The 13,905-nt window shown below is 38.8% G+C and overlaps 1 protein-coding gene across 1 annotated transcript; it reads right to left on the bottom strand.

Moving 5' to 3' along the window:
* Window positions 1–641: 641 nt before the first annotated feature.
* LOC150078909 (uncharacterized) lies at window positions 642–2,546 on the bottom strand. The gene is made up of 3 exons (XM_090382801.1): window positions 2,443–2,546; window positions 1,341–1,551; window positions 642–844 (listed from the first exon to the last, which is right to left on the bottom strand). The coding sequence occupies exons 1-2, from the start codon at window positions 2,452–2,454 to the stop codon at window positions 1,348–1,350; spliced, it is 216 nt and encodes a 71-aa protein (XP_090238927.1). The 5' UTR covers window positions 2,455–2,546; the 3' UTR covers window positions 642–844; window positions 1,341–1,347.
* Window positions 2,547–13,905: the final 11,359 nt, after the last annotated feature.

Consider the following 13,905-nt stretch of genomic DNA (forward strand, 5'->3'; position numbering starts at 1 on the left):
TTGTATTTTTTTCTAATTATTATTATTTTTTGTTTATTATTACATTATAATTGTAACCATCTTTTAAGAGAATCTGAAACTACATTGTCTAAATAGAGAACGTATGACAAGTTATTTTTTAAGTTCGAAACAGTCTTTTTTATTTATTTTCAGCTTAATATTCAATTTTGGTGCTAGGAGGCGCTAAACGCTGAGTCAATCAGGACTGCGAAATGTAGCTGGCTACAATGGACTGCTGCTGACTCATTTCTGCAAGTATTGTGAATGTAATTAAATGAAGAAGACTTCATGATTCCTCTACTGTTCATAAACATCGCTCATTCTGTATCGAAACGTAAAGTGATAAATAAAAGATTCATAAGTAGGCCTTTGCATGTTTTTATCAAATAATTTAAATCTTTTTTTCCGTTAAAATATTTAATTTAGATAAATTTCACGTTTTTCAAATATTTGGTAGCGTTTATGTAATTCTGCCGTCAGATGGCAGCATAGTACACTTATGACGAATGCATCGTTTGTTGTATTCTATTGTCATTTTCAATTTAAGCAATTTGTGTTAACTGATAGATTGACAAAGTGAGTACTATTTTATCTTAATTAAACAATTTAAGCCGTTCAACTCCAAGAAACATGATGACAGATTTTGAGAGAGATAGTATTTATTTCAGAAAGTTACACTTCGGTTTGAAGAAAAGAAGTAAACTTTGGTTCAAGTAGGACAGCTGCGCAAGAGGTTTCCTGATCACGAAAATGGCTGCCATTTCTTCATTCAACTGAAAGTCTCATTTAGAAAAATTGGAACTGGGGAAGATAACAAAACTTGGTTTTTCCGGACATAAACAATCTGTATACAGAAGAAAAAAAAAATAGTAAATATTTTTATTTTAACAATAATCGATCAACTAATAATATTAATTAATTTTGATTAAATATAATATATTTATTATAATTAATATGATATTATTTCAGTAAATTTGCTATATTGATTATATATGATTAATTAATGGGTTGAATTATAATTTAGGCAATGAAATGATTAAAAAATTGGCTGATCTTTAGAATAGGGTTCCCCCTCCAGACTACTTCAGTCTTAGGGGGTTTATCCCCCCTCCCAGCTGTTTTAAAATAGGAAAACGACTTCCCGATTTTAAAACAGCGGCAAGGGGGGGATAATACCTTAACTGACACTAACCATAGCGGGTTAGGCGTGTCATTTTGCGCGGGGTACTCTGTTCTAAAGCTTTAACAAAATAATTCAAACTAAAGGTTTAAAAATACGATCAAACAAAACTATTCATCGCTTTACAGAGTATTAATAGACATGTGGCAACTTAACTTACCTAGGGATTAAAATAAATAGGCACCATGGGGATAGCCATAATGTCCATACGCATATGGAGCAGTATTGTAAACTCTTCCAGTTAGCGAACTAGCGTATTGTCCTGTGGAGTAGTCATAATAATTTCCAAGCACATCCTTAGCACCACCAATTCCAGCCAGATAGACAGCACTAGCGGTGCTAGCCACAACAGCCACCACAAGGATAAGGAACTGGAAAAAGAAATTGAGTTACTTGTGAATGACAGAAAGAGTCATTTTGATAACAGGCATAATTTAATGAGTGTAGAACCTGGCAAACCAGTGAAGAAATACTTTGACACTTCAAACATTGTCAAGTGCTAGACACTGGTCTACTCAATCTCTGAAACAGCTCCCTAAATAATTATTTATTTAAAAATAAATACTTTTATGATGCATTTAATGGTAAATTTAGTTTGCTTTAAGATAAATTCGTAAACAATGCTTTTGCAATCAATTAGATTGCAAACTAGAACAAATTAGAAGCGTTTACATCCAGAGCCATAATTATTTTTTTAAAATATATTTCTTGACAGCATATTAAAGATTATTCTGTAAAATATCTAGAGTACTTCCTGAATTATCCAATGCTTGGAACAAGGCGCACTATACAATCCAAAATCCAAATAGTTTCAACTTCTTGCCAGAAGACAACTATGGCTAAAGAGACTTTGAGAGAGATGCGATCAGAGGCCCATTTTCGACTAGCTGACCCCCACTAAACATGGAATAACGGTGTCAGAACATCAAGCTTACTAATTGGATGTAGCAAGATTTTTTCCTCTTCCAGGAATAAAATTATTGCCGAAAGATTTTCGTTGTATAGATGTAGATGAAATGCAAGCTGTTTGATAAAGACACTAATGATAGCTGCACAAAATGGCTTCCTGGGCTGTTTCCAACTGAGAGATAGGGGTCAGACCAGGGATGGACGAAATATAGCAATAAAAATCCTTACTTTTCTAACAGCAGCTAATGAAAAATTCTACTAAGCTTCGAACTCGTACATCATTCTGTTACATTCCAACTAGATTAAGAAGCTAATAGTTTGCATAACGGATTAAAGATGGCGTCACTACTTACCAGCTTGTTCATGTTTGAAAAGTTGTTTGCCGGAAACTGAAGCAGGCAAGTTGCTTCTGTTTTGGCAAGTCCTCCTTTTATATATTTTATCCCAGGGTCATTTCTTCCGAATTCGCCCATCGAAAGGGATAGATGTCTGACTATTGTTCCACCAGCCTGCAGTGGAGAGGGCGTGGTCCGGTACAATCAATATTCAAGATGAAGGACGTCAACTTGCCCTCCTATTTCAACTCCTTCCAGTTACATCCAGCTAACCATCACCCTGTACCAAGATCTCAAGGCTGTAAGTTCGCCTTTTACAGTATCACATAACAAGGAACTGCTTTTTTTAAATCGATTTTTAAGTACTGACCTATTTCGGAATGATCCGTAATGAGATATTTTCCTATTCGTGGAAAACCACACTGTTTGCTAACCATCAAGTGGAAGTCCAAGTATTGTTTTAAAACTATCGAAATCAAAAATTAGAAATTTAACAAAGAAACTAAACTTTTCAAGGGAAGATACCTTTCACTTATTAATCGTGAATGTAGAAAGCAGGTGAGTGAATTATTTTTATATCAGACTTGGCCATGAAAAAGAATAACTTAAAACAATCCTAGAAGAAAATAAAAAGGATGGAATAAAGATCGAAATAAAGAACTTTATGAGTTCTTTCAATTTCATGTTTTCTCTTTTAAGTGTTTCACGTTTAATGCGAATACAGCCTTTGAAGTTATTTTCGTATTCTTCATATGATCTGTAAACGTCCATATGTCTTACTGGTAGTCCGTGGGCTTGTTTCCATGGTACAATAGAAACAGATCCACGATGGACTAGGCTATTTTGGAATTAATTCGGAATTAACACAAGCAGCAAGCGATTATAATGGGTTGACAAGAAAAGTTTCATTGTACAGATTGGGATAATTGTGGGAAAACTGTTTGATTTGTTACTCATTTCACAGTAAAGCTTCTTTCTTAAGCTTCACAAAGGTGAAGCCCAAGGAAAAACAAAACTGTCATATTAGGATTACCAGAGAACAAACTCAATGTCCATGTGTAATCGTATTATCATAAATTGCTTGTGTTCTGTGGTCGATTTGCCTGTTTTTGCTGGAATAAAAACCTCAGTTTCTCGGGGAGGACCTTGCTGTCCTCTCCTTAGACCGATTAACCCAGCCACAGAGTTAGAAAACGTCCATAAATGTTCCTGGTGCGGTGTCATTGATGGGATTTGAATAATTACTGTACTACCCGCTCAGTCTCTCGGGCATGGGTTGCTAGGCGTGAAAAGAGAAATGAAATAAAAGAAATTCTGGTAATAATAATAATATTATTATTATTATTATTATTATTATCAGCCATATGGTGCAAGGAAGCCTGAGGTTTATTCTGCACCAGCCAAAAAAATAATAATAATAATAAATTCTGAATTACCCTGAAAGAGAGACAGAAGTAGAAGGGAATCACCAAGAAAGAGAAGAATGATGATATCCAGCTTGGGACCCTGGGTGTGTGCCAAGCCCAGATGTGAGCCCCTGGATTTATATATAAGATTTTAGGCGAGAAGTAAACAGAGTGAGAGGGCACAGTTTAGATAGAGGGGAAGAAGTGAAGGTTCGCGTGTTGGAACAATGAGGAGTATACCAGGCTCTCAGTGGCATAACTTCTGATTGTGCCTCTTGGGGAGATATTTTTGAAATTCAAAAAATAAGCAGGATGACTGCGCAGGTGGCCAGAAGCTCACCAAAATCCAAGTAGTCCACTTTTCTCTCTGGTGGGAAAATAAATTAGTTTTTAGTGGGAAAAATAAAGCAAGAGAAACAGGCACCCTTCAGAATAACAGAAGGCTGTTTTGTAACACCGAAAGATAGAGGCTTGGGAAAATCTTGCCGTGGAGAAAATCAAGGAAGGGCGTGCCCTGAACTAGAAGCGATTTCTCAGCATAGAGGGAAAACCGAAGACATTGTTAGCAGCATCAACTAGAGTAAAAGTAAGTTTGATCCATTTTTTCACCATTCTCCAGAAGAGATTCTATTCTATGACATTGTATCCTTTCTGCAGACAGCTGCACTATTTTATTTCAGAGTAAGGGTTCAATGTACACAAAATAAGTGTTAACATATACACTGCCCTACAATTAATATCCGGACACCCCTCCATGGATGAGGAAACAGGCCCTATGCATGTAACACGTCACAGAACCTGCTATAAATATGCACACTGGGCTTCGAACAGACAATTGCAAAAGTGGGCATGCAAGATGACACATTCAACAGAATTAACAGACTTCCAACGTGGAATGATAGTAAGATGCCACATAAGCAAGCATTCTGTATGAGACATCGCGGTCACTCTGGAGGTCAACGGTTAGTGACGTCATAGGCAAATGGCAGATGAATGGGACTGAATCTGCCAAAAAACGGCCTAGTAAACCCACAAAACTAACAGAACGGGATAAGAGAATTCTGCGAAGAACTGTGCACCAAATTGCAATTTGCCATTGTCTCAAGTCACACAAACCCGCTGTGAGAATATTGGGACTAATGTCAGCACTAGTACAATACGAAGGACACTCCATGATATGGGTTACAGTGGTCGTGCAGGTGTTGCTGTTCACAAGCCATTGATCACGTCAAAAAAATGCTAGACACCGATTAACATGGTGTAAGGAGCGCAAATCCTGGACTGTAGAGCAGTGGAAAACAGTCCTATGTACAGACGAGTCGAGGTTCGCACTCTACCAGTCTGATGGCCGTTCCTGGGTGTGGCGAATGCCATGGGAACAGTTCCTTCCTGATTGTATCCTCCCAACAATGAAGTTTGGTAGAGGCAGTGTCATGGTATGGGGCTGCTTTTCATTGTTTTGCTTGGGCCCATTATTCGTTATCGGCAAAACCATGAATGCAGTGCAATATCAGAAGAATCTGGACAATAATTATTATGCACTTCCAACAATATGGCAATACTTCAGGAAAGGTCCATAGCTGTATCAGTAAGACAACGCGCCATGTCATACTACTCGGGTCGTAACAGAGTGGTTTAAGGATATGGGTGTGGAAAAGTTGGATTAGTCAGCCCAGAGTCCTAATCTGAACCCTATCGAGCATCTTTGGGATGTATTGGATCGTTGGGTACGTGCACGTCGAGATCACCCAATTGACAGAGCTTAAGAAAATTTCTTTACAAATTATATAGCAAATTGAAGGTGCTAGAGCACATATGGTAGGTTAAGGAGTTGACTGGAAGCATATCATATAAAACAGTAAAGGGGAAGAGTACTGAAGTTCAGTGGAGGCAGTGTCAATGTGTGAGATTGCATCTTATAATCGGAATTGCGGTCATTGTTTTCAGTTCAAAAGCTATTAACGCCCCATAAACTGATATCCTAAAAATTCATATTAAAAATTCAGTGTGGCATTAATATAGAAACGGGCCCAGCACGACACAGTGCCATCCCATTGTAAGAACCCTATTCTTACAATTATCCATGATAATAGAAATATCCCGGAGAAAAGAAAATATAGAGTAGAAAAAATAAAATAAATGATAGTTTAGTAAAATAAATCGGACGTTTTCCAGATTTTGTGTGCGCTCGCTATCTCCAGTAAGGTTAGGTAGAGGAAGGATTAACGTAGCAACGGGGGGGGGGAGCCGTTCGGAGCACAACAGTACAATGGGAGCACCGGTAAAAGGCAGTCCTTTTTTACGATAAACAAAACGAGGGCAGTTCTCTGATAGAAAGGAATAAAGGGACCGCTTTTAACCCAAGAAGGTTCGGACTTTTAAGACTAAAGAGGGAAGGGGAGACCCGCGATTGAACATACACCGTGATGGGATAGCTTGCCACTAAATGCAACAGGCCGACTCTGGGAGCACTTTAATAATTTCAAGGAGCGGTAGCTTGAAACAAAGCATAACTAAAGGAGTAAGTGGACCGGGATGGACATATGGAAGAATCTAGAAACTTCTAAGCACCCGGAAGTTCCAGCGAAGCTTCTAGAAAATTCGAGAAGTCGGAAGTCCCCTTGGAAAGGATAAGGGCCTCGACACGGAAGTAGTAAGGGCGAGCGAATGAGGATGAAGAGGTAAATAGGGATTGGGCTATGATTGGCTAAAAATTTGGGGGATAGGAAGGAACAAAAAGGCGATGCGGGGAAGAGAACGGGGAGATTGTTGTTATGAGGGGGAGAAAAAAAAGAAAAGGGAAGAGAGAGTTGAGAGAATCGTTGGAGTGTGGTAGTGGGAGTTGGGGTCGCTGTTTTAGGGACAGTTCGAAAGGCGAGTCCTGGAAGAGAATAGTCGCTTCAGAAAAAAGGATAACCCAAACAGGGGAAGGATGAAAAAGCGAACTGACCTGAGCAGTATGGCAGAAACCGAAGGTCTCTGTATGGACAGATAAGTGAGAGATATCGAAAAAAAAAGAGTGGAGAAGAAAAGAAAGAGAAAGGGAACTTTGAAAGGGCCTGTTTCTCGATAGAGCAGAGAAGCGAAACCTGACGATTCTGTCAAGCATCTTAGAGTCGTGGAACGATTCGTACACCCAGCGCGGAGCAAATGAGTACCCTGACGAGATTTAACAGTTACAGAACAGAGAGAGAGGTGAGAGTTTCGGAAGGAAAGCAGATTCCAATAGAAGAATAGCCACCCACTAGTCAGACGACGATTTCCAGGAGGATCCTGACAATGCCCTATATATATATATAGAGAGAAGATGATGGCCGCCCTGAGCAGAAACAAAGAAAGAGCCTGCAGAGAGATCCACTGAGCAGCACATGTAAGTACTAGATATATATATATATATATTCAGAAGTGCGTGCCGGGTCCACTACTGTAAATTTCTACTGTAAGAATAATGAATAGTGTTTTGTGAGATGTTAACTTGGACCTGATGGAGCTATTGTCAAGAGACATGAAGAAACTTAGTGATGTGTTGGTATTGTTATATTGTCTTCACATCATTGCACACGATTAATGCTAGAAATTTAACAAATTTTACCTACTAATGATGTACTCAGTTAATTTGTCTTGTAAATGGTGTGAATAAACAATATTATATATGATGCACCTGAGTTGTGTCCGTCTTTCTGAATACCCAGACAAACCAGAGGAGGCCTACATGAAGTACTAGACCCCCTTGAATCTGAAATTTTCTGAAAATTTAAACCAATCAGGTGTTAATGTAGGATGGGTAAAAAAAAAAAACTGGGGGCATAAAGTGATATTAAGAATTTTATAAAGTTATAGAATTATTATCATTAGTAAAAGAAAAAAGAAATAAACCCCCTTCCCACACCATACAACGAGTAATGTAAAAGTTTGCTTTGGTGAAAACAGAGTCCAGTAATTTGCCTGGTATGCCAAAAGTCCACCACCAGACCTGAATTCACCTTTGAGATGAACTGGAACGCCTTATCAGGGCATGGACGTTCATCAAGGCGCCTTCTTCTATAGCTGAATTTCACTGAAAGAGAAATATACACATACTCCCCTGCGCCTGCTGCAAGAGACTGGTTGAAAATATTCCACGACCGATCTGTGCTGTTATTGGGACTAAAAGTGGTCCTGTACACCACTTTCGCGTATTAATTTTGGGTAAATGCTTTTGTTCTGGCCAGTGTCATTGCAATACGAACAAACCAAACATAGAAAACAAGAAGCATACAGAAAATATACATTAAATTGTTTTAATTTAAATCAGTGTCCATAGATAAAGGTGACAAACATATTAAATAGTCAGAAAAATATTTAAAGAAGTGGAGTAGTAATTGCCATTATATGGCAACGCGTTTTAATATTTGATTAAGGTGTAATAAAATTAACTGCAACGGTATTTTTTATTAATAATTTTAGAAAGTAAAAAAAAGCGTAATTTTGGTGCTCTCCAAGTTGGTAATGTGATAAACAGGCGCATTAATTGGAATTAGAGTATCATGTTACAAGGATATGTCGTGAGGGTTAATGAAATATTCCAGAGTGACTTAAAAGGAAGGACAAGAGAAATCTAAAATGAGTAAGAACAAATATATAAGATTTAATTAGCATTCATTAAGGAAAGAAACAAACAATTATAGGTTCTCGAATTCCTATGGGATCGGAGAAGAGATAAAACTCTTCAAAATGCAAATTGTAATGGAGCATTTTCAACGCAATTTGCATTTTGGAGAGATATTTGCAATTGATCCTAATAAAAATTCGTTTCTATTATTCAGCTGTCCGTTGATAATAGTATGATTGTATTCAAAAAGAGGGGAAAAGAATGTAACTAACGTTTATGTTGGAATAGACAGCTAGGTGGTAGCGGTGCTTCCATTAAAGGAAACATTGGGATAAACTTTGATGTTCTTGTATGTGAAGGAACACCCACAAATTGCGATGAAAAAGAAAAAACTCCAGAAAATCCTAGTTCATTTCTAGTGCATTTAGAAGCAAGTGCAAGCAAGGATCTGGATGTACCTGGATCTGGATCTGGATGTACAGTGTACAAGTAAAAATGGTGTAGAAATTTGGCATGGATACCATCGGAGTTTTCCCGCCCTAAATCCTGCGTCATTGTTTTTGCCCCCGTGATCTTATCAATAACTTCTCCTCTCGCACCATCCACACACTCACATCTGACGTCCTTCCGTACCACATAATGACCTCGAAGTAATGAAGGGATCACGGTAGAAGGACGCCAATTTTCCGCCCTATATTTTTCACCGGATCTGATTAATCCCGTCTGCGAAGTAGCCGAAGGACAGTGAGGAGGGATGAGGGGGTTTGGGAAACCCAAAAGCCCTTTTCAGAAAGGGTGGTGACCATTGTAGTAAAATCCGTATGGTAGTGGAAAGCTATTAAGAAAATTTAAGGGGTGGGCAGGTTTAGATAAGTTTAATTATCTAAACGAAGGGAATAAAAGGATCAAACCAACAACATTTTCAGTTTAAAGAGAGGATTACCTTGAGTTCGAATATATATACAGAGCTAAATGATTAAACTAGAATTGAAAATCTTTGTTACAGTGAACAATCTTCGATTCAGCTTTCACAGAGTTTACTGACCAATGATACCGTTGAAAATCCGGTTTTTGTCGCCTCCTCTCTAGAAGAATAACCTTCAGTTGTACAAAGTCAGTTTTCCCCAAACATTAGGGTGGGGTCGATGATGTCACCGAGAGCGCAAGTTTGTGTTTTGACGAGCTGCGACCTTCATATGCTTGCTAAGGAATCGGCAAAGTAGAGCTAATTTTACAGACCGGATCTCATTCGACTTATCCCAAAAGTTTCACTCTTAGAATTGTAATGGAGTCAAGAAGAACCGATTACGCTTCTACTGCTTAACACTTCTTTGGTAACCATATTTTCTACTAAAGGAAGATGATTTTCTTAGTAAAGCTTAAGAATTTCCCTGTGAAAATTGGATATTTTAATGTAGATATTCCGGATCTGATTATATAATTACAATGCAAGAGAGTTTTTAAATGGTTGGTAATGTACCACTCCATATATTCACGGATCTTAGCTCAGTAGTATTCAATAATCCATGAAGACCGAAGACCCAGTTAAGACAGGTAATTCGACAGCTGGCTGCAACTGGAACATTCTTCTCTTCCAAAAGGATTTGAGGTACCGTAGTAATTTGGAGTACGGTATTAATGTCCCTTCAGAGGATACACCCTTTTGATTCAATGGCGCAGTGCATAACTGCTTGCCTGGCTGCTAGATGACTGGGGAGGGCTGCACTTCATATTAATGTATGTCGGTTATCTGTTGATTTAATCTTTTATTTTTTATCTGAACATGGAATTCAGATATGTCACAATAGTTAAGTGGTTGTATTGTATATGAGTTTTAGCTTACTCATATTAAAATCACTTGATAACAATCCACGTCATTCAATTAACGTTATTCGTACTTTACATTCATCCAATAATTAATATAATCGTTCAATTTGAAATTAATATTTTCGGATCAACAAGGAAAATCTCAGAATCAGAAAAGGTGTAGAGTCCATTATAGCATCCGCCTTGTGTATAAATTTATTGTTATAATATTGGCAGTGGATAAACTGATGAGGCAGTGCTCAATAGGGAATATGAGCACATAGACAAGCTAAACAAATATCGCGACCAGTTCTCATGCTGTTTAGAAGACTCGTGATTTTTCTCTACAAAAGCTCCAAGAACTTAAAGGGTTCTTGGAGAATACAGATATACTCTAATTCGTCCTGTTGAAAAACAACTATATACGTTGCCCGTGTCCTTATTTGCATTTGTATCTGGTACTTGATCTAATTTTAAAGAAACCTTTGAAAGATGTGAATATAGTAGATCCGTTAGATTTCCAGATCTAGTTACTAAGTTTGATCGTTTTGGAATAAAGTCAAATAATGGATACACAATATTCGTATCCAAAAACTTTAGGTAGTAAAGGTACTAGTTGTGCTTCAGAAACGTTTCTGGATTTTTTTATTTTTCCAGAAATGAAACGTAGACATCGATTTCCCAAGCATTTCATCTATAACGAGGACAGAAACTCAGAGCAATGACCGAATTATACTTAAACCCATGAAAAAACTTTAGAAACACTAAAATTTCGAGGAATGAAAAGCTCACGTTTCGAAAAAAACTCATATGAGATTGATATTGAGTTCGAATCAGAATCTGTTGAATCCCATACGAGATGTAATAAAAAAAGTTCGGGGATTAAACGAATATTTCGGAAATAACGAAGCTTACCGCCATTCGGGTAGATATTCCCTCGAAGTAGTCTCCTAGACACTATGCACCGACTCCAGTTTCTACAACTTCTGGTAGAATTGCTGATAGACTTCTTTTGGAACTATTAATAGTTCCTGTGTTGCTGGGTTCTAAATGATATCTTCCGTCGTTGCAGATCTATGTCCTTCGAGGGAAGGGGATTTAAACTTGAGAAACAAAACAAAATAATCACATGGAGCTAATTCCGGTCAGGATGGCGGATGGAAAACCACAGTGATGGAGGGTTTCTCAAGAAATCCCTGAATGGAAAGCCTCGAGTGTGCAGGGACATTGCTATGGTGAAACTCGCTACGACACTCACTTAAAGGTGTAAAGTCAACCCCCTAACTTTTTTATCACATCTCGTATAATCAAGAAAACTGAAGCAAACATTCTCATTAGAGTTATACAGGGTGTTTCAGTTAAACGTTTCAGAACTTCTAAGAGGGGTAGGGTACATCCTGACAACTCGAAATCATATAGCAATGTGGGGTCGGAAATGCTTTCCTGAAGCGGTGTTGTACACAGAAGCACCATAAAAAGAAAACAGACCGTAAGTGAGAAATCGTTTTAATAATACATGAAAAGAAGCAAAAGGTACATGGATTAAAGTAAGTGTTCGAAGTTTCTTCCACGGGCTACAATGCACGCCTCACATCTCCGACGCATGGACATCCGAACATTCTGGAATACTCCAGGCGAATTTCGAATTTCTTCGGCAGCTACTGCGATTCTTGCAACCAGCTCCTCAGCATTGTCAACAGGGGTGTCATAAACTAGCGATTTCATATGACCCCCAGAAATAAAAATCAAGACATGATAGGTCGGGTGACCGAGCAGGCCAACGCACGGGACCACCACGTCCGTTCCACTGTTGACCAAATGTGACATCCAGGTAGTTACGAACATCTCCGCTATAATGGGCAGGGGCTCCATCGTGTTGGAACCACATTGTCTGTTGCGTCGATGCAGAAATCTGTTCATCTCTTAAAAGTTGTGGCAATACTTGCTGCAGAAAGATCAAGTAGATAGGTCCGGTTAGACGACACGGTAACAGGAAAGGTCCGATGAGGTGATCTCCCATAATACCGGCCCATACATTGACCGAAAATCGAATCTGTGCTGCACGACGTCGTATTGCATGCGGGTTCTCGACCGCCCAGATATGGTCGTTATGCGTGTTGAAAATTCCTTCCCTTGTGAAGGATGCCTCATCGGAAAACAACACTTCAGCAGGAAAAAGGGGATTTGTAGCACATTTTCCAAGGTACCACTGTGCGAAAGCAATACGAGGTGCATAATCCTCCGGTTGCTGTGTCTGGACACGCTGCACGTGAAACGGATGCATGTCTTGTTCTCGGAGAATCCTCCAGACGCTGCAATGGGAAACACCGACTGCGTTTGCTAGACTTCGTGTACTCGTTCTTGGATTCCCCTGTACATGCTGCAGCACATTCTGTTCGACGGCTGGAGTCCGTGCTGTTCTTATCCTGTCCCTGTCAGCTCTTTCAAATGAACCTCTCTCAGCTAACCTCTGGTGCAGTCTTGCAAAGAAATTATGACTGGGAATACGCCTCGTCGGATATCGTTGCGCGTAAAAACGCTGTGCGGCTGGCCCACTACAATTTGCAGCCCCGTACGCCAAATGCATATCGGCTAACTCTGCGTTCGTGTAATCATCCATCCTACTAACTTGGCGTTCTTGTTCAAGAAATTCGAAATTCGCCTGGAGTATTCCAGAATGTTCGGATGTCCATGCGTCGGAGATGTGAGGCGTGCATTGTAGCCCGTGGAAGAAACTTCGAACACTTACTTTAATCCATGTACCTTTTGCTTCTTTTCATGTATTATTAAAACGATTTCTCACTTACGGTCTCTTTTCTTTATGGTGCTTCTGTGTACAACACCGCTTCAGGAAAGCATTTCCGGCCCCACATTGCTATATGATTTCGAGTTGTCAGGATGTGCCCTACCCCTCTTAGAAGTTCTGAAACGTTTAACTGAAACACCCTGTATAACCAAGATTTATATTTTGGTGAGATGCAGAACCTTCTGGACTGAGATTGCGAAAATTACAAATGCTATATGAATACACAAGAATACAAAGAAAGGAGGAGGGCATATAAGTGTTACCAAACTATAAGGAAATAAATTACTCTAAGTTAAAATATCCATTAAACATATTGTAGTGAATGAAACAAATCCAATCTAGTGGGGACAAATTTCTTCTGGCGTTATTCACATGAAGAGGCGACAACAAAACGATGTTACAATTCTTTATCGCTTCTTGGAGTTGTTTTCTTAACCTTGATTTTCAGTGAAACTCTTCCGGGGCAACTGAGAAATACGTGAAGGCTAGAGCACTTAGACGATGACACCAATTTAACTCTTCCTTGTATTATGATAAAGGTCACGGTCACTGCCTCTTATCATCACCACACCTTTCTCTTCTAGTTTCTTTGTTCTTTGAATTTCCAGTCCAAGATTTAGATTCGTTAATTGGCTAGCATTAAGGGAGTAACAGTTAAGGAAGTAGAAAGGTGTGCCTTTTTTGTCTCACTTTCACTGTTTTGTGAATAGTAAACCTTGAACACCCTCCTCCCTCTCAACTCTATCTGACGATTCTGATTTTCCATTCAACCAATCAAATTATAGCAAACAATGAACCATCCTTAATAGATAATCCAACGAAACTTATAAAATCTGAAGCTACTGTGTAGAGGGAAAAATTGTGCGAATTTT

The sequence above is a fragment of the Mastigoproctus giganteus genome, chromosome 10 (assembly GCF_048544385.1).
Source record: "Mastigoproctus giganteus isolate SK-2022 chromosome 10, ASM4854438v1, whole genome shotgun sequence".
Taxonomy (NCBI): domain Eukaryota; kingdom Metazoa; phylum Arthropoda; class Arachnida; order Uropygi; family Thelyphonidae; genus Mastigoproctus; species Mastigoproctus giganteus.